Genomic DNA, 26,972 nt, shown 5'->3' on the forward strand with positions numbered 1-26,972 from the left:
CTATGCCATTCGCGGCTCTTGCAGCATTTGCAGTGTGTATTTTGCGACACGGGGCGATGCTTCGTCTCTCCCAGGCCGTCTTTCTCTCCCCTTCGCCCCTCGCGGCCCATCATCATCCATGGAGGGCGGATGCATCGCTCACTCACGCATCACTCACATTCTCCCCGTTGCTCTCGAACCACGGTGCGGAACACGAGGGATTGCATGCTGTCATGGGAGGGGACGTCCTGTTCTCCTCCTCCCCTCATTCCCGTGCTCTACACTACACTATACCTAGGTACTCTGTATACTCCACGTATAACACTGGATGCAGCCAAGGCAATTTTCATCCCCCATCGCAGCCTGCAGTGCACACTGGGGAGCCCGCCAGCGATCTCGTTTCGGCGGGTCATCGACCATTTCTTTTTCTTCCCCAACCTGAGGTCGCAGGCCGCAGGGTGTGCTTGTTCAAACCTCTCGCCTCCAAGTCTCCGGCTGTCTGTGCCGTTTCCCATCTCTCTTTTCCACACTCGTCCTCTGCCCCCCCAAAACGTCCATCCAGAGAAATCCCATGTTCCAATCTCCTCCCTCCTCGCCCCTTCACCCCCTGCCCCGTCCACCCCCGTCCAGCGTTCCCACCCCCTGGTTCCCCGGGCTCCCTTGACGATGCAACCATCACTCATCCACTGTCCATCATCCACCGCGACACGAGCCAGTTATTCCACTCCCGGTGCTGCCTTAGGATTCGCCCCCCCCCTCTGGCACGATGCCAGATGCCAGATGCCAGAGAGAGATGGCCCGGAGATGAGGCTACAATGCGTAAAAGATGCTGAACACGGACGCCTCGGATGAAAGCGGTTCTCATGGCTTGATTGGGCTGACGGCCTTGCCTAACCCTAAATACTCGCCGCTGGCTGCACTTTGCTTCTTTTGCTTGATTTCGGAGGCGTCAGCTCATCTGAGAGGCCTGGCCAGGCCTGCCACCGCCGCCGCCGCTGTCCACCGTGGGGTACGTCGAAATCGCTATTGCCCTCTTCGCCGCTCTCTGAAAGCAGCACAACTCTGAGATCTCGCGTCTCAACCCCAGCCCACCATCACCTACCACCCCCTCCAGGCGCGTGTTTCCCGCTGCTGGCTCCACCCGGCCGTGCCACGAAACGCTGCACGCTTTCTACCCAGGCTTTCCCGGTCACCCCGCCCGCGCAAACCTCACCGAACCGCCGAACCACTAGCCAGTCTCGCCGCGCCACGGAGCGCTCCTCGTTGGACACCTCCGCAACTCGGTCCCCGTCCTCGGCACTTCTCCCACACGCCTCATTTGCGTTTCACGGCATCAAAGAAAATTTTCTCGGCGAAGGCCATCGGGAAGAAACGGTTATTTCCCCTGGCACTCGGATCACTCACGGGGGCCCGGCCTCTTCAAAACACTCCAAGAAAATTTTCACATTGAAAAAGGAAAGTATCATATCGTCAAGTCATTACAAAGTCATAATGCCCTCCGGTTCCTTGCCGCCGGCCCTAATACCAAGGCCGTTCCCGGCAGACCTTTCCCGGTCTGTTTCCTGCCTTTGCCTTTGCCTTTCCTTTCCGACCTGCCAGGTCCCGTACAGAGGATCCACAGCGCCGTCATGTTTCCGACTTACAAACCAGATATACAGAGTCGTTAGAGCATCACAGTCGTCGTCGTCGTCGTCTACCGCATCACCATCAGTGGAACCAGTGCCGACTGACTCGACATGGTCCTGTCGTCCGGTAATACGCTCACAAAGCTCTTTCCAAAGAGCCCCTCCCTCAGCCGCATCTGCAGCCCGCAGTTGTCCCTGCCCGCCACGGGCGCCGGGGTGCCCTTGCGTGTGAATTCCTTGGAGAGCTTCATCAACACCGCCGCCTTGGCCTTGCGCAGCGCGCTGACCCGCATGGCCGCATCCTCGGCCAGCATGCGGTGTGCCTCCTCCTGCTCGATGTTCCGTTGCACCGAGGATATCCCGTCCTCGGGGCCAGAGTGCCGGTTCGCGTTGGGGTCGTACACGGCCGGTTGTAGCAGGACGGGATGTGGGGATGTGTCCTGGATGGGTGCCGTGATGATGGGTACAGGGGTCGACGGGCGGAAAACGTCGTCCTCCTCAGGTACGGGGGGCTGTTCCCTGTGGTGCCTGTGCTTGCGGTGGCGGCTGTGACTCCTGCTCCTGTGATGCCTCGACGAGGAGCTCTCCTTCCCGTGGCCGTTGCCGTTGCCGCTGCTACCGCCGTCGTCCTTGCGGTGCTTCCTGCGCCGGTGGACGCGCTTCTTCTTTAGTATCGTGCTGAAGGACGTGCTGGCCTCCTTGGCGGCCGCGAGGTCTGAAGCCAGATCCTCGTCCAGGCCGTCGTATGGGTCGTATTCATCGTCAACGTATAGTTCGCTGCCGAGGTCGAAGTCGAGTAGTTCTCGAGTGGCAGCGGCCGCCGCGGCGGACGGCGAGGGCAGGTCGTCGTCGTGGGACGCCTCGGCCGAGTGGAGGCTGTCTGCCTCGGAGTTGCTCCGCGAGTGCTGGGACCAGATGTCGCTGCTGCTGGCGGACTCCATGAGCGGGGCGAGGGCCTCGTCCCAGTCGCCGCCGTTGATGAGCACGACGTTGTCAAAGTCGTACTCCTTGACCGTCTTCTGGTGCGCGTTGACCAGGTCCGAGAGCTGGCCGGCCGTCATGGTGGCGTTGCGCACCTGCATGTACCGCAGGCGCGGGAAGTGCATCGGCTTGCGGCCCGGCGCCGGCGGCAGCGGCGACATGGGCGACGTCACCTCGTTGAAGAGCTTCCTGCTGTGCCTCGGCGGCGCGAACAGCGGGTCCGCCGAGAGGGCGATGGGGCAGGGCCCCTTGGGCCCGAGCCAGGTGAAGTGGAACTTCTCGAGCGTGCCGGAGAACTGGCGGATGTAGTCGTCGAGGATCTTGAGGTGGTCGAGCCCCGGCGAGGGCCCGTAAAAGTCCCAGGCCTCGACCGAGATGTTGAGCTTGCGGATCTGCTTCCACCGGCGCCCCGCCGAGGGCACGGCGCCGAAGCCGGGGACGTGGCGGAGGTAGTTGAAGGACGAGGGGTGCATGCCGGACAGGGAGAGCTTCTCGAGGCGCTCGAGGGGCGCGCGCTCGACGGCGATGCGCAGGCTCATGATGGCGTAGTCGACGGTGTCGCGGCGGTAGCGCTCCTGCGGGTCCTGGCCCGGGCAGCGGATGGTCAGGTGGCGGATGTTGACGAGGTAGCGCATGGCGTTGATGAAGCTGGGGACGTTGGTGGCGGCGTGGAAGAGGGGCGGGTACTGCTGCGTCAGGATCTCGCCGAGCTCCGTGTTTGCGTACTTTGGGCGGGCGAGCACCGAGGCCATGCTCGTGTGCGGCGTGTACAGGAAGCAGATCTCGCGGCCGGTGGTCGGGTGGACGAGGGGCGGCAGGAAGGTGGCGTCGGAGTGGGCAAAGTGGAAGTGCAGGTGCTCGACGTGGTGGCCGACGCGGGCGAGGGCCTGGATGCGGGACTGCTTGGTGAAGGTGTTTGCCGAGAAGGTGACGCGGATGCGCTTGAAGAGGGGCTTGGTGGCGATGTTGCAGCAGGCGGAGCTGGCGAGGCGGAGGGACGCGAGGTCGCGCTTCGGGAGGAGGTCGAGGACCTTGGCGCCTAGGGACGAGTGTTCCTTCTGCCAGAGGCAGTAGAACGGGGTTGGGAGCGCTGCCATAGCTTTCTCATGTCGTTGCGGGACGCAGGCTTTGGTGGTTGTCGTCGGGGTTGGGGGGGTATGTTGTCTTCAAGTCGGACGGCTGCAGGACTTGGTGTATAGTTCAGGTGTTGTAAGTGGTATCAGAGAGAGCTTGAAGGCTCGAGTTCAGAGACGAAGAATGATGGAGTCCCCGGGATAGAGGAACACTATGCAGATGTTTTCTTTCTTGCTTTCTTTCTTTCTTTCTTTCTTATGTGACAGGTTCCTCCGTCAACTGAGCGTGCGAGAGTGTTCACAGCTCTCAACCAGATTCGATCACAATGTAAGACTGGGATGAGATACCAGTCGAAAAGAGCCTTGATACAACAAGGGGGTGAAGTTGCCTCCTTGTAAAATAGATACAGTTGAAGATGGGAATATAAGTAAGCAGGTCTTGAAAATCAGGCCAACTGAAAAGGGAGGGCAGAGGAGAGGTGGCTGATATATATCCCTCCCTCTTAGAGCCTTGGATGGGGGACTGATTCGGCATGGGACTACGGACAAGGCTCAAACTCTTTTTTTCTCTCCTCCTCTTCCTGCTTTTGCGCGAAACGGATACAGACAGACTCAAGACTGGAGGTGAGAGAGTGAGAGCGACCGAGAGTTGAGCGACCAGCCCCCCCTTACCCGCATCGTCCCGTCGCCCCTCCGTGGGAACGACTGGCGGGTGAGTCACCTCTGTCGAGACCTGCATATGCAAGACTAGTGTGGAAGTGTAAGTCCACGGGTTCTATGGGGACGGACTCTGTGGTTTACAAAAAAGGCAAGGGAAGGGGGGGGGGGGGAATGACACCCTTGCGCGAGCGCGGGATGCCATTCTGGCTCCTTTTTTTTTTTTGCTGGGAACACGTCCCAGGACGGGCAACCGAGCAAGAAGACTGGACGGAGAGTGTTGTTGACCACGCGAGCCTCGCACGCCCATACACGTCGAGCCGCCATACCACACCCCCGATGCGTTCATGGCGTGTACGGAACGGGCGAGCTGGCGACGTGTCGGGGGCTGTGGTTGGTCCAACGCGCGCGACGGGCGACGAGACTAGAGAGAGAGGGACTCGAGATGGAGACTCAACGAGGAAGAGACCAAGGTCGTGGGAGATGCAGTAGCTCCGCAGAAGGCCATGCCATGCCCTTCACCACCACCCCTCTCCCCGGCCGCCAAGAGCTTTGTTTCAAGTCGTCCCAGTGGTCGAGGGCCTCCCGTGGGTGAGACCGTTTTGTTCTGTCTGCTGCGGGACTGTGCAGGAAGAAGTGGCAGTCTGCCCTGTCCTTCTGTCCGCCCACGAGTCCCGGCCCCATCGTCTGAGCCATCCCCGGCATCGAAAAGACGAGGGGTGGGTGGGCTGTGGCTTTTTTTCTCTCTCTCTCTCTTCCTGGGATCTGCAAGGGAAAAAAAAGCCTAAGAGTAAGCTTGTGCGGGAGAAGCGCTATCGATAAGCATACCCAGCCGGTCCAGCATCTAGGTATCGGTTTCCCCACAAAGATCTCCACCGGCGCGCGCGCGCGGGGCCTTGCACGTCGTCGAAGAGAGAGACCCCCCGTCAAAACGTCAAACGTCAGTAAACACGGGCCCTCATTGGGCCAAAATCCCAAAGGCTGGTCGCCTTGGACGCCGGCGGCGCACCTGATTCGCCCGCGACGCGAAATCTACGCGACATGGGCTCCGGGTGCCGACGGGAGCGCGTCTATCGTCGACGACCAGTCGTTTCGTGGTCCAGCGTTTCCCAAGTCTAAGCGCTGCCATGATGGGGGGACGAGGGACGACCGATCCGCCTGCTGAACAGGGTTGATGATCATGGCTTAGGTGGAAGACGAGCTCGGCTCCAGTCTCGCTGGTGTCTTTTTTTTTATTTTCTTTTTTCTTTTTTTTACATGCCGCGTGGATTTCTCGCCAGAGCCTAGTCGTGCTTTGTTGAGCCGGAGGGAACCCACTAGGTAGCATGAAGTTCAAGCAACTCGGCCAAGGGGATCCACCGATATGGTTCGTTGGTTGTCCTGGACTTGGCTTTTTTGGAAATCCCTCGTTCTCTTTGGGGACACCCAAGCTGCTCGGCATTGACAGTGACACTCGCAGACAGAAACGCCGCCGTCCGGCCTGTGAAGGCTGTTTATGATGGAGCTGGGCGTTTGCGCCAATCCCCTCTCACCGTCACTTCTCGCCTCTCCGTCTGGTCACGACGCAGTCGGACAGCACCCCCCCATTCAACCTGGAACCCGCAACGCATCCCCTTCATCCATCCATTTTCGCAGAAACAAGGGCTACAATGTGCGAGGCTAGGGCTGTGTGGCCAGGAATCCCCCTCGCGTAGACGTACACCTCACTTTGGCGAACGTACGGAGCACAGCGGGTGCGTGGACGGGGTCCGGTAAAAAAAAAAAAAGGTCAGCAAGGCAAAAAGCAGAGGAGGCAGAGGAAGCGCAGGCCAAGGGTGTTGACTTGCCGCGCATGGTCCATTGCAGTAGTGTCTTGTCCCCCCTCCCCATGTCGTCCACCAGCCGGTGCGATGATGACTCTTTTTTCGTCCTCGGGCAAGATCCACAACGGGTTGCATTCTCCATCCTGCATTGCGCATCGTTGGTGTCTGCCTCCATTGACCAGTAAGGTCAGTCGCGCAACCCGTCGTGGACTCGACGAACCCGCGCGAATCGTCCGCGAGTCCAAGTCGCCAACCTACCACGTCCAGCCTGGGACTTTTGGGGGAAAAGGTCTGGGAACATCAACCGAACGAATCATGCGAACCCCCCACACCTTCTTTTTTTCCTTGCGCATTTGCGTATGGGTTATCCATAACATCAACCGGCGCATCTCTATTCCCATCCAATGCACGTCGTCCAGGTTGAGAGGGTAGCGCAACGCTGCGCAGCCCACAATTCCAGTCCAGTGCGGTCCCAGTCCCCACCAACTCAGACCAAGAGACACCGACACCGACACACACACACACACAACCACATGGCCCAGACTGCGAAATCCACCACCGGACAAAACGGGGCTGACAGTACAGTAACTTACATGACCGCCCACAACTACCTACCTACTTACGACCAAACCTCAAAAGACTTTCCCAGTCTTCGGAACCAACTACCTCATCATCCCAAACCCGCGTCAAAAGGGGTCTGAGCAACAAGGGTCCAGTCCCCGTCTGCACCTCTCAGACATTCCCGCCTCAGAAAGCAACCAAGCAGTTGACGTCCTGCATATAATCATCCCATGATCTCTTCCCGTCAACTCGAGTCCAAGTCCAACCCGTACGCAGCGACTCTAAGCCCTAGGGACCAAACTCTACCAAGTTACGATACTTGGAGAGACTACGACCGTCTGTTCCTTCCGCTTCGCAACTCCCATGCATCGCACCGCACCGCACCACATCGCATTACCACACACCGTCGTCCACGCCCTCCGTCCCCACGACATCCCGCAACCACACAGACGTCCATGGGCTCGACAAGCAAAAGACGACAGACCGACAATCACGACACACGCCCTGCCCCCTCCCCGGTTGATCGCCGCCGTGTCCACAACCGCAGCTGCAAAGTCCTAAAGCCCCAGGGCCCCCGTCACCGTCACCGTCCATGTCGTCAACCTCCAAGGCGCCCGGAAGGTCGTGTCCTACCGACAACCAGCTCCTCTGCCCTCGCAAAACTTCGAGCCCCCTCGTATCCCTCAGCAAACATCGTCGAACCGGGGGGTTGCCGAAGCGGTAAAGAGAGACGGACCCATGGGGGCCACGTCGTCGGTCTATCCCCCTGCCTCGCCATCACATCAGACGGCCTACCTAGGCGGTCGCCCATCAGCCAGACACGCATCCCACAAACCCTTTCCCATGATCGTCAACCCTGGTCTCAGAGACCCAAAAACAAGGTGAACCGCCAAACAAAAACCCACAACCCACGTTTTCCCAAAGGCCCCCTCCCCCCCCCCCGGCCGCTCCAGCTTCCCAACTTTCCAAAGCTCGCGCCCAAGAAAAAAAGACTCCACCAAACCGCTGCCTCATTCAAGGATCGTGAACCACCAGCCCGCCCGGCTGGTTCCCCGGGGCGTGGGATCGCAAAATGACCCAAAGCTCAACACCGCCATACCTACCGCACACACACCGACATATCGTCAAATCAACCCAACCCTCGTCGCGTCCACACAAATACCCATTTTTGCGATCCTAGCCTGCAAAAAAAGCAGGGCAAAGCACATACAAAAAAGTTCCAACGTGGCCGTTGAACATCCCCCCCCGGGCTAGATCGTCGGGTTTGTGACTAACACGCACCCAGCCTAAGCGCCGTTGAATATCAAAGAGTCGGTCCTCTTACACGCCCGTGATGTCTATATTTTCCTTAACCCCCCCCTCCTGGACCCAGGGAACCTTGACGAACTAACCCCGTTGACTTCATCCTCCAACTTGGTAAAACTCCTCCGATGGTAGATTAAAATTGCCAGGATCGTCTTCACCGTTGGGCCTTCACCGTCAATGATTCAGCTTCTTGACGACAATCACCGGCCCGGGCATTTTGATGTCGTGGCAATGAGTCAAACTATGAACATGGTCCTTGTCTGTTCTCGCAACGCGACCGAGGAGCCCTTGTCGCTGAAACCAAGACATTGCATCATTTGTTAGAGGTGTCCTTTTTTTTTTTTCGCAAAATGTAGAAATAAGTGTGCCCATTGTATTCTGTGCGGAAATGCCGGGGTATCAAAACTACCACTAGAGCCCAGACTTGTCTCGTTCCTCTTCCGCCCGTCTGCTCCGGTCATGATCTGATCCACTGAGGTGGTTTGTGTGCGCGTGGTCCACGTCGCCTTGCGCATGCACGGCGATTGGCCGACGCAAACCACCTCCAATGCAAAATGTACAGCTAGCCTCTCGCGCGCAGTTCGTCCATGTCGTTCACCCAACCGAAGAGGCAAGGCTGTCGTCGCGCGTCGTCGCGCCCCGTCTTGCTTTCCGATCTCGCACGCAATCTGTCTCAATCTCGTACAGTCGTCACACATGCTGACCTCGCCTTCAGACTTCGCATTTCCTCCCGTGACTTCCCAGCAGCTATCCCGCCCCGTCGCTCGCGCAGCGTACGATGCGCGCCGGCGTAGTCGTCGTTGCGCGCTAGCCAATCGTTCGCCATGCTCATCCTTGCTTCCCACCGCGTCTGGCCTTACCCCTGCGGCGCGATCCCGAGCCTCCACCGTTCTGCTGCTGCTGCTGCTGCGAGGATCCCGCATGTGAGCTACCGGACTGGTTCCTCGTCCTCTGCTTCTTCGGCGGATTCGGTCCCCGTCCGTTAGATGGTGGGCCCGAGTTGTGGTAGCCGTGCTGCTGCGACTGCGGCGCTGGGGGCTTTGGAGGTAACCCGCCACGACCAGCACCGTTGCTCTGAGGGGGCGGGCGCGACTGGTTGTTGAAGCTCCTCGACATACGCGAGTACGAGCCGGGTGGCGGGCCAGAAGGTGGAGGTCCAGGAGGTAGGGGAGGCTGCGCTGACCACCCACCACGCTGCTGGCCACGCCCGTTCTGCTGCGTCTGCGGTGGCGGTCCAAAGTTGCCCGCGTTGATCTGAAGATTGGTCGACAACTGAATATTGCCGAGTGGTGCTCGCGGCTTCACCTTCTGACCGATGAACTCGCCCTCTTCCGACCCGTCGCTATCGGGGTAGAAGATGTGGTTGCGCTTGGCTGCAGAACCCTTGATTTGGAGGGGGAACTTGGGGTTCTGGGGCTGACTAGCGAAGTCACTGATCGGCTCGTCGGTCGCGTTCTTGTCGACGTAGAGGTCCCGGTTCTTGAGTGACCACGTCTGGTTGCGAGGCCTGTCGCCACGAAGGGCGCAGTCAGAAGAGTAGTGGCCCTCGGAGCCGCAAGAGGCGCAGAAGGCAGGGAAGACCTTGACCTTCTTGATCCACTCCTTTTGGGGTTTGTAGGACCGCCAGAGTGTCTCGCAGTCGTCTTCAAGATGATCCTGGGAGCCACACATGGCACACTCCATGCCCTCTTCGTCCAAATGGACGAGCTTCTCGGTGCATTGCGCCTTGGCGTGGCCCAGTTGGCGACATTTGGTGCACCTCTCGCGCGTCGGACAGTTCCAGGAGAAGTGGTCGGGGTTTGGGCAGAACTTGCAGGCCGTCTTGGGGCAAGCAGTCGAGTTGTGGCCAACGGAAGCGCAGTAGACGCAAATCTGGACAGAATCCGGCAGACCTGGGAAGTACTTGCGCTGCTGCGCCAGATCCTCCTCCTCCGTCATGACGGGCGGTCCTGGCTCAGTCTGCTCGTGTTCCGTCGCGTCGCCCTTGACGTCGTTCTGAGACTGGTCTGGATCTTCAGCGGCCGGGTTCTGCTCGCCTTGTGCTTCTGGCGCAGCAGATGCGTTCTCGCCAGTAGGGCGTGGAATCTCCTGAACACCGTTGTCGGCCTCGTCGTCGTTATCGTCGATGACCATGGGTGACTCTTCGGAGCCCGGCAAAAAGCTGTCGTCCTTCAGAATGGTCGCCAGGTTGACTGCAATGTCGTGCTTTGTCTCCGGCTTGCGAGCCTCGGCGGTCGCGGCTGTGGAGTACTTCTTCTTGGACCAATGCGCCCGCGTCGTAATGTAGTCCTGCAGAGCAGCCACGACAATGTCGGGTGTAAGGAGGCTGATTTGCTCGGTGTTGCGACTGACAAACGACTGGCACCAGCTCTTGAACTTGGACTTCCAGACGGCTTTGCCTAAATTGTTACCCTTGGGCTGCAGGATCGTCTTCTTGTTGGGTTGATGAAATGTGAGGCCAGGCGCATAGACGAAGGGGTTTTTCTGCTGTTCTTGGGCCTTCTGCTTTTCCAAGGTAGCAGCTTCGGCCCGTTGTTGCTGTTGCTCTTTCCGTGTGAGCTTACCCTCCTTCTGCGCCGGTTGCGCTGGCTGGGCACCTTCAGAAGGGGCCGGCTCAGACTCGGGAGCGGCAGCAGGTGCAGATGCAGGAGTCGCTTCCTCCGTTGTGGCCGCTGCTTTGGCTGGCGCCGGTACCGCCTTGGTCTTCGACCCGCCCAACGATGTTCGGATCTGGGACGTTATGCCTTGATTCCATCCAACGTGGGCAGGGCCACTGGCGGCCGCCGACATGGACCGTGTCGTCCGCTTGATGCCAGCATCCGACTCTCCACTCGCAGCTGAGGCTTTCGAGCGGGTTCGTGAAGCGCGACTTCCGTCACTTTGCGCGCCCGCCATCTCCTCGGATTCGGATTCGGATGACTGAACCTCTCCGTCCTCCTCTAGCTCCCCCTCTTCAGCGCTCTCCGAAGCTTTTGTCTCGGTTTCCTTGGGCTGTTGGTCGACGGCTTCTGTCTTTGCTCTCTTGGCTTCGGGCTCGGATGATACGGCCCGATGAGATTGTGGCGATCCGTTGGGTTGTGTGTCTACTTGCTCAGTGTCCTCCAATGTACGCTTCTTTGATGCCTGCTGCGTGTCCTTCCCTGCGCCAGATAACGACGGTGCAGCCTCTGTCTGTTCTGATGCCTCCATAACGCAAAAGGTGTGCACTGAGAACTTGGCGACTGTGGTGAGTTGTGGGGTGAACGATGCGCGGTAAAGGATGAAAGACCCAGTGCTGACAGTTCCAATGACCTTGTGAGATTCCTGTGAGACAATCAAAGGACCTGAAAGCCTGCTGAAGGATAGGAGATTATTTTCTCGCTTTGGTTGCTATCCGGGTCGGATATCTGATATCCCAACCAGATTTCTTGTGAGAGTGAACGTGAAGAAAACAGACCTAGCGTCAATGGATGAGATTGATGCTCGAGCGCGTCGAAAGGCCTGACCTAATGCAGAATTTCCTGCGGAAGAGACTCGTCGACCAAAATCGGCAAAGACTTGCGCAAGGAATACTGAGACCGTCAATATCGCGGGCCCAAGGTCGTCGGGCTTCATCCAAATGCTTCGTTTCTCCCTCAAAAAATTGTATGCAGGGTATCCGCTTGAGGTAGACGTCACAAATCAGCCCGTTGGTGGCCGAAGATTAGCCGTTGTGTTTCGTGACACGACCGTCGGTTCGTCAGTGCCGGCTACCACCTGGCCCCGGCTGTCAATAGCGGCTTGTCCATGTCTGCTTGCTTAGGTTCAGTGCTGGGTTCGATTTTTCAGAGGTGCGGGCCTCCACTTGTCACAGTGCCAATAGGTGCATTTCGGTTAGCCGGGGGGGGCCCATTGCCCTGGAACCTTTCACTAATTACAGGCCAGAGCCCACCTGAGGCGGTGTCGATGCCGTAGCGACTTGCGAGCGGAAGCGAGAGTGAAAGTGCTTCTGGAAAGGGCATTTTCGGGTCTATCGAGAGAGATCTAATTACAGACCACCATTGTGCAATCCACAGAGTCGAATCTGCACCCTGGCATCCCGGAGATGAGGCTAGATTTTTTCTCACCTGCTACCTGGACCAAGCGTCCAGCAGCAGGCGAGTAACAGAACAGTAATTCAGGTCTGGAGGTTGAGGGCAGGGGAGCCGGGAAAAGTTATGCGGCGGCTTTGACAGGCACAGCATGGTCTCACAGACTGCTGCTTCTAGCGTGTGACCACAGCATTGCATGTCGGATCTCGCGATCTTTGTGTACGTGACATGCCATGTTCTCTCCCAGGCGTTGCAGCTGCGGTTGGTCTCTTCTCTCATGTTGTGCAGTCGCTGATTGGAATCGCCAAGTCACGAATGCTGGACAACTGCCGACCGCGATGGGGCTTGAGACGAATGTGGACAGCAACCTTGACAGTTCGCCAGCGATGCAGTCTATCTTTCGGTGAGATATCCCGGATATCCTGGAATTCCAGGTCCCCATCACTTGTCCATCCGTCCATCCCGCACAACGCAACGAACCACTCTAATCAATAAGTCATCGCACAGCCCTCCTAGTGGAGAACAAGGGTGACGAATTTAGCTCAGATTGTAGAACCTACTGTGTATGTACTTTCGTCAATTTAAGGTGCGGAAAGGTGTGAAGAACGGGCAACACCGTATGTCTTGGGAAATAGGTGTACGGAGTACGATGCCCTGATGGTAGTAAGTACTTTTGGGGGTGGAAAGACGCCTCGCAATTTGGCGTGTCATTCCTCCCAATAACGTACTGTTCGCCGTCGTGTCCAGGCGGCATGGCTAGAGGCCAGGAGCTCCGATGTGATGTGATTCATGACGTGATGCAGGGCGACGAGGAAGACGGAGAGGTATCTGATCATGTTGTTCTGCTTCAAAGTTGCTCCCAGCTTGGCTCAAGGCAGCTTGGTCTCAGCTTATTTGGTAGCTGATTGTATGTTCATGCCGCGTATTGAATGGCGTTCGTGATAGGACCGATCCGACGGTTGTAGCCGGAAATGTGTGACTGTGCGTCCAGTTCTGGCCAGTCAGCCAGTCAGCTTTTTTCCTCACCCCGAAACCGCCATCACTTTCTCGTCACTGAACGTCAAAAATAGGGGCATCTTCCCAGTAAAGGTCTGCCAGGGGAGCCCTTCCTCTCCCCAGCTCGCTAGCGGCGCGACTGTGAACCTACGCCGCAAGCTGCTCCGGCCTCCGTCCTACAGCACGATTGGTTGGGAAAGAGACGCAGGGTAGCTTACAGTACGGATATCTGTGCGGCGGGACGGTGGCATATCTATCAGGTCTGTCCATCTGGCTGGCTGGCTGTGCTCTTGTCGGCCATCAGTGCCCTTCCCGCAGGACGCGGTCCTCGCCCGTGCTGGCGTGGCAGAGGCTGGTCGATCTGCGTGCCGTGTGTGTTGCCGGACGGGGTGCGCGTTGTATATGCGAACGATGCTGGAGCTGGAGAATCTGTATGCAACGATGAAAGTGCCATCTTTTCTTCTTCGATAGTGGAGAGCTTGTCACATCGAAGACGTCTTATCGGGTGTGTGTGCACCGGCTGGGCGTCGCAAGTGTGGAAAGTTTCCAGGGCGAAAAGGAAGATAAGGTAGACAGGCCAGGAAAAGACAAGGTACGAGAGAACCTCCCGCCTGCCGCAGGTACCTTCCCTCGAGACATGCTTGCTCATCACCCGCCCTGGCCCTGCTTCCCGCTCCCTTGTCTTCGCTGTTCTGGATTTGTGTACTTGTCTCTTGTTCCAGGTGTTTCGTCCCGGGCTCCCCTCCCGACTCCCGTCCGTCCAGTCTCTTTGGCTGGCTCTGCTGGTCTCCTTTGAGGCCCAAGGTCTGAGGTGTGCTCTCGGGTCCTGCCAGTGCTTGTACTGTATCCTTCCTTTCGGTCCTCTCGTCGAATTGGGGTGGTCCCCTGAACCTGAACGACCCTGACGGGGGGCTCCACGTCCGCATCAATGTGTCCCCTCGTGTCGGCTGGCACTGGCACTGGCCTGGCACTGGCTGTCAATGCTGCAAAGGTGGAGGAAACGGGTGCCGTCCCCAGCTGTCGGCTCGGATCCCAATCTTGTCGTGTCGTGTCTTGGCTGGGGGGGGGGGAGGGGGAGAGGTGAGAACATTGTGAGGGAGAGTGGAGTGTTCACTGTGCCTGCAGTGAGTGACCTGGCACCTGCACCTGTGACCCTGTGCCGGGTAGCCTTCCATTCCATTGTCCGCAGGACGTGGGCCCCAGTGTTTCTGTCCCCTCCCACCTGCGACCCCCCCGTCCGCTGTTTCCTGCCCCGATTGCTGGTTCTGCTCGGGGCTCCAGTCCACCTCAGTGTCTCGTGCAATGAATATCTAATAGGAAATGTCCAGTCTTCTCCTTCATCCCATTGTCAACTAGACTATTACGACAACCGCATCCCCAACATTCACATCCAGAAAACCTCGCTCTCGCTTCTCTTCGACCGTCTCGACGACACTCAGTTTCTCTACTCTCGCTCCCATCAATTCGCCAGCATTTCTGTGCCAAACATCAGCTAGTCCAACGCCCACATCGACGCGAACTGCTCGCTCCCCTCGTGACATCATCAGGGGGCCGCCAGCACACAACAGATCAATCGCTCCGCCGAACCCCAGCATCACGAGGGCACCGACGACGATCCCGAGAGCCTGCAGAACCCTCCCCCTCCTCCATTCCACACACAAAACTCGCATCCCCCCAACGCCCCCTTCAACACCGCCAAACTGTCTTCCCCAATCCTCCTCTCTCGCACCGTCTCGTACGACGCGGCCACCAATCCTCCGCGAAGTGGCAGCGGATCGTACAGAGCCATGGCGGAACCCGGTGCCCGCAGAAGGAGATCTAGCAGCATCCTTCAGGTCCACTACGAGCCCCAAGAGACTCTCGAGCAGATAAGTGACCAGGCCGTCGTGCCCAACCTCAATGCGAACTGGGTCAATGCCAAAGGTGAGCCCCGCGCAAAGCTTCCCCTTTTCGAGTCGCGTGACAGTCCGTTGCATCCAATGGGCGGAAGAAACACCCGGAGCTGACCGCCACCATCACCAGGCGCCTGGACAATCCATTTCGTCCTCATCCTTTGCCTAAAGATATTCTACGATGTCATGCCGGGCGTGTCGCAGGAGACATCCTGGACTCTGACCAACATCTCGTACATGTTTGGATCCTACATCATGTTCCATTACGTCCGCGGCGTGCCGTTCGAGTTCAATGGCGGCGCATTTGATAACCTGAACATGTGGGAGCAGATTGACGATGGGGCCCAATACACGCCGGCCAAGAAGTTCTTGCTCAGCGTGCCAATCGTTCTGTTTCTCCTCAGCACACATTACACGCACTACGACCTGGCCTACTTCATCATCAACTTCCTGGCCGTGCTAGCAGTTGTCATCCCCAAGCTGCCTTTTGTACGTTCCCCCTACTGACACGCCCAGGTGTTCGAGAGCTGACATCAGACGCAGAGCCACCGGATGCGATTCGGCCTTTTCTCCGATACTGACTATTGAGCTGCATGACAAGAAGGCGTTAGGGGCTAGGTTGCGGATTTGTCGAGAACAAAAAGAATGGAGTCGAAAGAAGGCATACATAGCGAGCATGGTCCGACTCGGAACACACAAGATTAAGCGTTGCAGGTTACGAGGATGCGAGAGGAGCTTGGAAGCAACGGGCACAAGACATTTCGACTGTGTCGAGAGATCCGTCAAGGTGTCCAAACCGCCATTCTTCCGTCTTCGAGTCCAGATAGCGGGACGCGGCTCGCCGGAGCCGAGAAAAACTTTTGGTGTCGAAAATCTTGACCAACGGTATATTGGCGCTGCAGAGTCATTTCATCGAATCCAAAAAGCGAGTGGCGGGCAGCCGACAGTGGAAGAGGTCGGATAGAGGTCCCGCCACGATATGTACCCAAGCGTTTTCATCAATTCCCAAGCACAGATTCAAGTATTTGTTTGCTCATCCGTGCAGTGAACGTGGATATCAACGACCGCTGCATGAAAAGCTTTGGCATTACGTACGCCAACCCAAGTTCAGGTTCGGTCGAGAACACCATATATCTCAGACTACAGCCAACAAAGTATCAGGACCCGGCTGTCCCGAGCTTATACAACCCGACGTGACTTTTCTCGGAAGTTCCTGCTGGCTTGCAAACCTTGACCTGCAGCCATCGATTTTGGGGGAGCCCGTCTCCCAGGTGGCTGAAGAATCAGGAGCTTTCTGCATAAGCTTTGCTGCTTCCACAACCCTGTGGTTTCTGTTTTGCTCGATCTGGACCCGGATTGTATCCAAATGCTGTCCAATCTTGGACTTTCCCCCCAAGCCGTAAGGGACACGAGGCTCAACAAGCCATCCGGGATGGAAACCATTCAGGAGATGGTTAGCCAGGCCATCAAGGGCACATATCCGTCAGATCTTCCCCAGTAAGATGATTATAAGTATAACGGACCAGAAAGCAAAGTCCAAATGTCTTCTCTCCCGACTATCCCATTCATCAGTCGCTCGCTCACAGTGTAGGGAAGGCGGGAACCTTTCGCTCCTCAGTCAATCGTTTGATAATCTGCCCCTTTCCAATCGTTTGCCACTCACCACTACCTACGATATGAAGGTCACTATCGTCGCCATGGCGGTCCTCGCCGGACTCGTCAAGGCTAGCCCTCGGATTGCCGTTGATGACGCCGCGGGCCAAGCCCCGGCCGCTACCGCTCGCCCGGACGGCTGGGCGCCGCCCAAATACGACTTCCCCGCGCCGCCTAGGGACGCAGTCGCGGTCCCGACGACCTCCGTCCGGACCCAGGTGTCTCAGGTATCCGTCCCGCTGCCCAGTCCGACGGGGACCAGGTCGACCAAGCTCGTCACCGTGACAAAGCCTAGCGCGACTTCGACCAAGAAGGCCACGGCGGCGTCTTCTACTTTGAAGAAGACCACCACCACGCCTACCACATCCAAGAAGGCGGGCCCGACTTCGAAGAAGATTAGCACCACGTCCAAGAAGATTAGCACGACTTCCAAAAAGGCGATCACTACTCCTTGCTCTACCTCAAAAAAGATCACCACTACCCCTTGCTCTACTTCTAAGAAGCCCACGACCACTCCTTGCAAGACTTCTTCTACCAAGAAGCCTACGACTACCCCGTGCAAGTCCTCTTCTACCAAGAAGCCCACCACCACTCCTTGCAAGACTTCTACCAAGAAACCTACCACAACCCCTTGCAAGTCTTCTTCTTCTACCAAGAGGCCTACAACGACCCCCTGCAAGACTTCTTCCACTAAGAAGCCTACAACGACCCCGTGCAAGTCCTCTTCTACCAAGAAGCCCACCACCACTCCTTGCAAGACTTCTACCAAGAAACCTACCACAACGCCTTGCAAGACTTCTTCTACAAAGAAACCCACCACAACCCCCTGCGTCACTCCCAAGAAGTTGACCTCCTCCCGCAAGATCGTTGTTTCGACTCGTCGTACAAACACCACCACCACTTTCGTTCGCAGAACCTCCACCGCCTCAAAGCCCGTCACCGTCTCTACTCGGCGTGCCGTCCCTATAGGTTCCCCATGCCCTACGGTCACTCGGTATTCCAATGCCACGGTGACTGCTGCCCGTCCAAAGGCTACCCCGGTTCAGCCTCCTGCTCAAGCCAATGCTCAGCCACCTGCTCAGCCCAATGCTCAATCCCCTGCGCAGCCTCCTGTCCAACCTCCCTCGCAGCCTCCTGCGCAGCCTCCCGTCCAGCCCCCGCCGACCACTTCGAGGAAGCCTAACACCGTTCCCACCGCAGCCGGCAACAGCGCCAAGGCCCCTTTGACCCTCGCCGGTGCCCTACTCGTTGCCATCGCCTTCCTCTAAGCACCTTTACCATAAAGACGCTCAAAGGAAGTTTTGAAGAAAAATGTATTGGGGACTGCCATGTACGAATAGCTCGAAATGAGGCTATTATTGGATAGAGAGGGGAGACTAATTGTGTCAAGCGATCCAATTCTCTCGACAACCCTCGCCTCTCTCGTTCGGTCGTCTCATCGCCAGTCTATTCCTGGTTGTTGTAATGATTGTAGTCACTAGACTTAACATCCGCTTTAATAAAGAATCATTTTGATTTGTTTCCTTTGAGCAAGATGTGTTGTGCTCCCAATCTCGAGGTGCTGTAGAATCGGGCCGTGGTCGCTTATCGAAGCTTTAGTTGATCTTTACCCGTTGCGTCTTCTGTACAGCAACGCCGGACGCAAGCTCTCTCGGAACCGCCCCTCTTTCCTGAAACAGACAAACGTCCATGAAATGATGGTCCGCGGCGGCGGCACCAAACATGCGTCCCGTCCCAACTTCGGTATCCGAAGTCGAATGCCTCGGGCGGCGCTGCAAGATTGACTTTCCGCGTACATGCGTGCGCCGCCGAAGCGCGCGTTCTCATAAAGTCAATGAGGCCAAAAGAAAAATTGGCGTGTATCTGACCGGAGGTTCAGGATAAGAATGGCGGTTGCTGGATTGGCCTCAGTTCACGCCGTGGGTAAAGATAGATCCATGCCCCATGGTGGTATCGTGGCTAAACGCCGAGCCGAGCTGGGTATTGGCCCTTCGGCCGAAGATCCTACTCGTCAATGGTTTATCAGCAACATGGAGATGGGCACGAATTGGACGTTTCCATTGGAGCTTTGGCGGGGTTCCTTGATCGTGTGCTTTGCGGGTAGCGTGTGCGATGGCGCAACCAGTCGATGGCGGGGGGCGAAGGAGAGAGGAGCCGGCATCTTGCTCCGAGCGGGGAGACGTGGGGGGGATGGGCGGCGATGGAGGGGTTACTTCTTCCAGCTTTCGGAACTGGTAAACGTCGATCCATGTTCCGGTTGAGTTTGTAACACGATACTTGTCATTGTGCCAGCAGAGTTGCAAGACTTATAAACCACGACTCACGACACAGCATTTCCGGGTCCTTTGATACTTGGCATACATACACTCGTCCTCTCTCGTATTGTTGCAAGAGACTCGACTTGCGAACCCATTCACGACTTTCCATGAGGACTAAACTTCTCTGAGTCTAATAACTGCCGAGACAGAGACCCGAGTCTAAACACCGTAACTCGATCCCGTCAACTCGCTTCCTCACACTTTCACCCTCACCTTTACATTTCTTACAACCAGAACTCTCTACATCCCCCAGTCTCACAACCTTTACTCACAACAAACACACACAACCACACAAAATGAAGTCCTCCGTCTCGGTCCTCTACCCCAACGAGTCTGTCTCACGCAACGTGACGACCTACTCCGAGTCTCACTCGACGGACCTCCCGGCGCACATCGTCGCCTACCATGAGCATATCGACACGACGCAGCCCGAGACGTCGATGCTCATGATCAGCAACTTCCAGGCCCAGAACCATATTTGGCTGGCCAAGCTCATCGGAGCTAAGAGAGGTGAGTTGACTGTACTTATCTGACCGGTTGTACCTTGTTGTTCGGTTGCGAGTCCTCTTCAAGGGCCCAGAGGACTCGGACTGCATCTGCATTTCCTTCACTTGCTCGCCTTTGCTTCACGGGTCATGATCTCCTATAAGATCACACCAGGGAGGTCACATTGAGCTAAGCTGCGCATATCCGAGCAACCTAGGAATCCCTTATCATACAAAAAGATCAACTCCACTAACACAATCCGACAGTCCTCGAAATCGGCGTCTACGTCGGCTACTCCGGCATGATTTGGTCCCATGCCGTCGGGTCCGACGGCACAGTCACCGGCCTCGAGTTCAACGCCGACTACGCGAAGCAGGCCGAGGCCGCGTGGGCTGCCAACGGCATCAAGAACGCGTCCGTCATCGTCGGCGACGCCCTCGAGACGTACGTCTCTCTCCCGTTTCCCTCGTTCATTGCTACTCAGGCCGGATGAGACAAAACCAATCCCAGAAAAAAAACACTAACATAACTCTAGCCTACCCACTCTCACCCCCTCTGAGCCTTACGACCTAATCTTCATCGACGCTCAGAAGTCGGGCTACCCAGCCTACCTCTCCACCATCCTCTCCGCCTCTTCCCCGGCCTCCAAGAACCGCCTCCTGCGCCCCGGCGGCCTTATCGTCGCAGACAACGTCCTGCGCCGCGGCATCGTCGCCGACGACTCGGACGAGAACCCGTGGGTCGTCAAGGAGAAGGCCCAGCGCGCGGCCTACTGGCGCTCCGAGGACGTCGACAAGCTGCGCGAGTTCAACGACGCCGTGCACGACGAGCCGCGGCTGGATTCGTGGCTAATGCCGCTGTATGACGGCGTCCACCTCGCGCGGTTGGTCGACTAGAGGAGGTGCAGGCGATGGGTTGTCTGCCGGGTTGCGAGGTCGGACCGGGGACTTGAGGGGACTGCGGTTAGGGGAGGCGCGGCATATACGGAATCAAGCGTGCGAAGGAGAGGATACATAGATGTTTTCTAGACACTTTTTTGCTAAGCTATGAGTGATGAAATATATACGGTCTTGCAGACGTCCTGGAGAAATTCCGAGAAAAGAGTGAGTAACTGAAAGCAACCATGGAAGAATCCCAGCATCGTTCAACGTAGTTATCGAATCGCCGAGTGTGATAACCAACACCCCTCAACATTATCAAACACCGTCAACACAGGACAACTCGTCTGTTTCCGAACAAAGCCCCTGACCACTCGTGAGAGGCCGGGCCGTCCGGAGTCGCCCATCACGATTACCAAGGAAGGGCTCTCAATCATGAGCAACGCCTCGTAAGGATTTTCATCTAGGACATAGTTACAGCCCCAAACTTCTCATACATGCTCCGCCCAACAACAGCCTTTCATTCATCTTATTCCACCAAAGAGCCTTGTCGCCCCTTGTCTCGGGACAATAGCGATACTCCTTTACCAATGGCCAACACAACGATATTGCGTCCCGAACAAGGGGCCACTACTTGACAATGGACATTCCCACAGCTTCTCTGCTCAACAACGTCTTGTCATTGTGTCTAGTTTATATCAACAGCTGTTCCCTAAGTTCTAGAAGATGGCGACAAACAAAAGTAACCCCAGCCCTCCAAAGACGCCAACCATCGAGCCCAAGCAGCAAATCCCTCGACGCTGCCATCCACCATCGCAGAACCTACCCATCACCCATTCACCCCTTGTTTCCGCGAACACCGGAGCACCAAGGTAAGCCCCCCCGGTCCCAATGTGCCTCGCAGAGAACATCTACTACATCAACTGCGGCTGCTGGGAGGGTCAGCACATCCGCTGGGTATGCCCTCGCGGCGGGCCACGAGGCGGCGCCTGCCCAGACGTCGAGTGCGCCGGCGTATTTCGCAAATGGGGTCGCTGCCTCGCCTGCGAACGGCGCCATACCCAACAGCGGCAGCAGCGTCAGGTCCTTGTTGGCGATGACGAGGGCCACGATGTCAAGGTAAGGCTTCTGTATGAGGCGCTACGGCAGGCCCTGGGCGGACCGGGTGATGACTCGCAGTCTAGCCAGACCATAGTCGTACTCGGAAATGGACACACGAGGAGAAGAGCTGACCGTGAGTTGGTTTCCTCGCAGGGCGCCGAACGGAACGATGGCGCCGCGTGCTGTCGGCGATGTGACGCCTGCGCATCCGAGAACGACACATGCCACCACGGAGAAGCCCCCGGGACACGCAGCACCGGCGAGGCAGTACCGAGACCGGAGAGGTGGGCCCTCGGCCGGAGCCTTTGCCAACCTCGAGCCGGGGGCCTCGAACATTGTGACAATGAGGACGCAGCCCTCCACGAGAAGACGCGCGGTCGGAGCCACCGAAACTGTGAGGCATGTCACGCGCAACACCCAAGCCAAGTGACTGGTAAGTGAACAAAGGAGCGCAGTGCCTTTCCCCGAAGCAGCATCAGCAATGAAGGAAACCCTTGCGGGAGAGGCGTCCCTCCCGGGATGCAAACGGAACGCAAAGAGAGCGTCAAAGAACAAAGCGATGAAGGACTTTGTGGCAATAATCGGCATGTCTATCCGAAGCCGGGACGCCCGCCCACCTGCATCGGATGGACGTAAGTCGTCCTCCTCAGGTCAACAGTGCTTTCCCACCACCACCGACAGAGTAGCAGCCGTTCCCAAAAGCTCCTGTGTTTTACGAAACTCACTTTTTCAGGAGCCAAAACCAACGACACGCCGCAACCTTGCAGCCAGCCGCTGGCAGCATCGCATTGCGTAATGCAAACGCAGCGACTCCTGTCCACATACCGTCGTCTCTCGTCTCTCCTCCGAGCAGTGGCTACAAGGGCCAAGTCAGAACACAAGACGGGTCGCTGCTCATTCTTTCGGGCGATGTCGGCTGGACAGTATGTATGCACAGGGGAGGAGGCTTCCGAGGCTTTTGCTTCTGAAAGGGTTGGTGACACCGCCGGGGACAAGGTTGACCGAGAGAAGCAGAAGCCAAGACCTGCAATTATTGATGCAGGATGCCAAAAGGAGCGCATGTTTACCTACGGCTCTTACTTGGCAGACTCATTTGGCCGCCACCAACAGTGAAGCACAAGCCGACGATGCAGCTCGCTACTAGTTTCTCTAAATGTGCAAATTAGAGGGTCCGGCACCTACCAGCTTCCAATGCCGCACACATCGTCTGGGGCAATAGGCAGTAGACATATCCGGGGGACGTAAACTCGGGGAAGCGCGGTGCGGCAGGGGCTTTACACAGACGTGCTCGAGAGCTCAGTGTTAGCAACCTGTCGGAGCATATTCTCCAGTCTTGCAAGTTCAACGTCTTTGGCTGCGTACGGTTGGGGACCCTTCGGTTAGAGGTTTGTATGTGCCCTCGAGTTTGTTTCTATAACATTGGGCAGTTGGCGGCATGTGTTTTTTTTTGTGAGATATGCCAAGTACAGAATCATTCCGCAACTCACGTCGGATGAACGAGGCGGGACTGCCCAACTTATGGCCAGTGTAATTTACCTGATTACGTGAAGTCGCGAAATGGATGTGGAATATGATGTCTCTGGTGTAGGCATGAGTCACAGGGTTTGCTCGTGCTGTTCTTCAAAGCTCGACAAAACACAACGGCCTTCTTGTTTGTTGGCTCATCAACGTGGTTTGGAACGTTGTTGAACGCAGTGCTCACTATTAGCAGAGCTATTGACTTGAAGTTTGGCGGCGTTTCAACGGTTGGTGGTAACCTCGTGCGATTGGGTGCGTAAAACATACCCAGTCCGAAAATGAATGCAATCATTGCGAAGACAATGCCTTGGGAGGAACAGTCTTTTATGATGCTGTACATATAACCCCGCAGACGAAGCTCTGGCTGCGATGGAGAGATGGCAACGACGCCCTCAGCGATGACTGTCTTTGCCACCTACGGCACGGTTGCCAAACTTAGGTTCTCTCTCGTATCCGACTATCCTACTTTGTTCGGATCTTTGGGTCGTAGACTTAGATAGACGTCGAACGTCTAGACGAGAAACATTGACGGCGTGATATACTTGTCTCTCACCGACATGCATGGCAACGTGGCTCTTGATAAGCATCAAGATCTCAATACCTCTGAGTCCAGACAGAGGATGTTTGCAGCCGAACCAGCCGAGAATCCGGTGGATTTACCGCCGTTTGCGGAGATCACACCGTTGGCAGGCGAGGAAATGGATACGGAGTGATCGCCGGTTGCCCGCAAGACATTCCGTGACAAAAGCTACGCTCTCACAACTGTGGCATTGAAGAATCACTTGCGCGTCTAGCCGGGTTCAACGCCGAGACGAGACATGGGTCAGGCTGAAGTCCTGGTCAGGTGGATGTAGGCATGTTTGCCTCTGCTGGTGCCCGGATGCGCCGCAGCAAACAACTCTTCTCAGGCCTCTCGAGCTCACCAACCGCGGATTCCTGGGAATAAACGCCAGTATTTGGCCCGTGGCTTTGTGAGACTATGATCTCGGCGACACTCAAGTGGCTCTGTCCCACTGCAGGCCACCCTGGAGCGGAAGGAAAACACTACCGTGACCAGAGCCCATAGATACTGGCTAGCATGAGACATTCCCCATCCATCCATCTACCTAGCATCGAGCCGATCTTCTGTCAGCCTTCCGCACGGCGCTTGGCCCGAAGCCACTAAGGAAGTTTGTCGCAAACAAACAGTGAGCTTTCTGCAAGCTAGCTGGCTAGATGAAAGCGCCCGGGTTTGAGGTCTTAGGTCACACAGACAGCCCTATCGCATCCCGAGGGGTTAAGGTCCGCGATTCGCGGTAGGGTGGGCAGATAGAAGCACCCACAGTGTAATGCCTTGCCGTCGGACGCGATCCTTTTTGCTGCTGGAGCTGCCAGCAAGACATTCTACAGCTGCTTATATGGAGCTCGAGATGCAAGATCATCAATAGGAAGGCATACAGATGAACGACCAACTTTGCAAAACGTCGACTGCGTCCTAGATTGTGTCAGCCTCAGCGTTGAGACTTGAACATGAAGCAGGCGGCTTACGGACAAGACAGCGGTCTCTGTTTGGAACACCTGAGGCTGCCCTGATCCTTCCACCATGTACCGCCTGGAGGCAAGATGGAGAAATGGAGAAGAGGCAATCGTTATCTCTTTGGCAGCAGCAGGAATACTAGTGCGTAGCGCGCAATCGGCTTTCGGGTGCTGGCACTTGGACCGCACATCTCTGAGCCTCCGTCACAAATAGCCAGGCACCGTCTCTGGCAAGGACGAACATTGGAGATTGATCGCCGAATAGCAATGCGGACTGTGCGCCTCTTTGTGGCCCTGGCGCGATCTAGCATGCCGGTCGAGACCGGGCTGCTTTGTAGTAGGTGATCCCTCGGATGGAAGCTAGCAAGCCAGCAAGCCATATCTAGACTAGACTCATAGTGTTCACTCAGGGGAGCACAGTTGGTACGACGGTGGCATATCATCATCTCATCGACGGGGTGTTTGGTGGTGACAAACCCCAAGTTTAATGACATCGATTTTCTGGAGAGTCCGGGGGTCCAGCCAGCTGCGCCTTCTGCCCCGCCAGACCATTGGATCAGACGCAACTGGTGGAGATTTGGGGGTTTAGACTAGGACAGCAAATTGATTGCTTCAGCTCCAGTTGGTGGGGAGTGCTGTAACTGGTTGAGAAGAATGGAACATGTAGCCATTTGTGTGTACGTGCGCTGTTTTGGAAGCTCGCGCGCCGTGGGGAATTGAAGTGTTGTTTCCCGTCGAGTTGCAGCTCAACGATGGCCAACAGTTCACTCCATCGGCGTAACCGTTGACAACCCAGATTAACGAGCTGTGTTGGCGTCTCTTCCCGTTTTGTGTTGGAGCCACTTGTCTGTGCGAGCCAACGATGGTGCATCCGCCAGAGTGGTGATTGGCAGCAGCAGAGTGAAAGCTAGCTTGTCGGTGCGCCAAAGATTGAGTTGGGGTTTTGACGATCGAACCCCGAGGCCGGTAACGCAGCTCGGACGCGATGACATCGAAGGTCCTTGGGCGCCAGGCTGTCCGTCCCATCATCATCTAGCATCGTGTGAAGGTAAAACAAACGTTGGTGCACGCGGCTTGCAAGCAGCCAACGACAGCGGAAAGTGGGGATACGCTCAGAGAAACGGTCCCCTCGTCGTCTCGGATGCGACAGTTGCGGGAAGTTGTCATCCTTGGCCTCCACCCGATCTTAATTTGAGAGGTCTGAGGACTGTGACCCCGTTTGGAACGCGCAAAACACTGGCCCTGGCCGCTCGTTTCGTTTCGTTGCTCCGGCAAGTTAATCTGGTCGACTGCAGGCTGGCGGGGCTGGTGACGATGCGAGCGATCGTGACAGGCTCGAAGCGAGGATTCCCGGTTGGGAAGTCCAGAAGTGGACGGAGAAAGGGCCGAAGTGAGCAACTGGAGAATATGGCGAGGAGGTTCATCCAACGCTACACGACCACCCAGCAGAAGGACGATGGGACGTCGCGGGCTGCGAGACGATGTGACGGTTGCACTGTATGTGTCAAACGTTGTGTACATGAGCGACCCGAGATCTGGGCTTGGGCTGACCGAGTCTGCGTTCCCGCTCCAGCGCCAGCCCAAGTGAGACCGGCCTGGTGGAAACCAAGGATGATTGCGTGCGGTAGCGCATCTGAGGTTTAGATTCGTTGTTTCTTTTTCTATTCCTTCATAACGGCAAGGCTCCCACGGCGGGCCGGCCGGCCGTGGGAGCAAAGCGCAACAATGCGTTTTTGCTTTTGCAGTGTCAAGAAAGGAAGAAGAAGAAAGAAACGGGCCCATCCGGTGGCATGACTGAGGCCGGAGGGCGCGAAGAAAGCCAGGAGGGAGCCGCAGCAAGTTGAGCTGGCACACGTCATTGTATACTCTGTCTGCACCATTGTTCGTGTTGGTAGATATGAAGCTGGGTGTCTTGGGACGTTGAAAGGAACATCTGCTGAGAGGGTAGGCAAGAGAGCCTTGAACGACGGGCTGGACACACCTAGCCGCGCCGGGGACTGGAAAGGGACGGGGCCGTCTGCCTTCTTTGCTAAGTTTAGGCAGTCGGCGGAAACAGCACCCGATGGACGGGTAGGCTACTACTACGTAGGCACCCTATGTTTAGGTTTCTGGCGATGGCTTCGTCCCTTCCCTTTCTTTGTTCGACATGGCGGGGAAGGTGCGATGGACGAGAGACTTTCCGTCAAGTATACAGTGCTAATGAGGAGATACAGTTGTGCACGTGGCACTGTGTTGCGCCAGGAAGCGTCGCGTGTGTGGGAAGGCAAGAAGTGGGTTTGATTTTCCTGCGTTGTTTTGCGGTTTCCCCCTTTCTCGTCCGAGATGGGGAATCTCTGCTCGTGATGCTACCTGCCAACGTTGGGTTTGTTTGAAACCCCGTCTACTGTGCAACGTCGAGCTGGATCACGGGCCAGACGAGACCAGGCTGGGAGGAGACTACTAACTAGTACAGAGTACAGTGTTGGAGTAATTAGAACAATGCTTTTTCACTAGACCGGTCACTCTCCCGACCGAGAATCTCCCGTATCCCATATCCCATACATACCCCGTCAATCCGCGCCGCCCACAGGCAAAGGAGGACCC

At 56.8% G+C, this 26,972-nt stretch overlaps 6 protein-coding genes across 6 annotated transcripts; 4 read left to right on the forward strand and 2 right to left on the reverse strand.

Moving 5' to 3' along the window:
* Positions 1–1,672: 1,672 nt before the first annotated feature.
* Positions 1,673–3,682, reverse strand: ColSpa_12755 (uncharacterized protein; the record flags this gene model as incomplete). The annotated part of the gene is made up of 1 exon (XM_049278967.1): positions 1,673–3,682. One exon carries the CDS (start codon positions 3,680–3,682, stop codon positions 1,673–1,675), a length of 2,010 nt encoding a protein of 669 aa, XP_049134924.1.
* Positions 3,683–8,811: 5,129 nt separating this feature from the next.
* On the reverse strand, positions 8,812–11,172 carry ColSpa_12756 (protein AIR2; the record flags this gene model as incomplete). Its single annotated transcript, XM_049278968.1, has 1 exon — positions 8,812–11,172. The coding sequence occupies one exon, from the start codon at positions 11,170–11,172 to the stop codon at positions 8,812–8,814; it is 2,361 nt and encodes a 786-aa protein (XP_049134925.1).
* A 3,643-nt stretch (positions 11,173–14,815) lies between these two features.
* On the forward strand, positions 14,816–15,508 carry ColSpa_12757 (uncharacterized protein; the record flags this gene model as incomplete). The annotated part of the gene is made up of 3 exons (XM_049278969.1): positions 14,816–14,951; positions 15,051–15,409; positions 15,464–15,508. The coding sequence occupies 3 exons, from the start codon at positions 14,816–14,818 to the stop codon at positions 15,506–15,508; spliced, it is 540 nt and encodes a 179-aa protein (XP_049134926.1).
* Positions 15,509–16,617: 1,109 nt separating this feature from the next.
* Positions 16,618–17,841, forward strand: ColSpa_12758 (uncharacterized protein; the record flags this gene model as incomplete). Its single annotated transcript, XM_049278970.1, has 1 exon — positions 16,618–17,841. One exon carries the CDS (start codon positions 16,618–16,620, stop codon positions 17,839–17,841), a length of 1,224 nt encoding a protein of 407 aa, XP_049134927.1.
* A 1,346-nt stretch (positions 17,842–19,187) lies between these two features.
* ColSpa_12759 (O-methyltransferase MdmC) lies at positions 19,188–20,273 on the forward strand (the record flags this gene model as incomplete). Its single annotated transcript, XM_049278971.1, has 3 exons — positions 19,188–19,401; positions 19,644–19,821; positions 19,913–20,273. 3 exons carry the CDS (start codon positions 19,188–19,190, stop codon positions 20,271–20,273), a joined length of 753 nt encoding a protein of 250 aa, XP_049134928.1.
* An 873-nt stretch (positions 20,274–21,146) lies between these two features.
* On the forward strand, positions 21,147–21,786 carry ColSpa_12760 (uncharacterized protein; the record flags this gene model as incomplete). Its single annotated transcript, XM_049278972.1, has 2 exons — positions 21,147–21,374; positions 21,451–21,786. 2 exons carry the CDS (start codon positions 21,147–21,149, stop codon positions 21,784–21,786), a joined length of 564 nt encoding a protein of 187 aa, XP_049134929.1.
* Between the last annotated feature and the right edge of the window lie 5,186 nt (positions 21,787–26,972).

The sequence above is a fragment of the Colletotrichum spaethianum genome, assembly GCF_022836535.1.
Source record: "Colletotrichum spaethianum MAFF 239500 DNA, contig72, whole genome shotgun sequence".
Classification (NCBI taxonomy): domain Eukaryota; kingdom Fungi; phylum Ascomycota; class Sordariomycetes; order Glomerellales; family Glomerellaceae; genus Colletotrichum; species Colletotrichum spaethianum.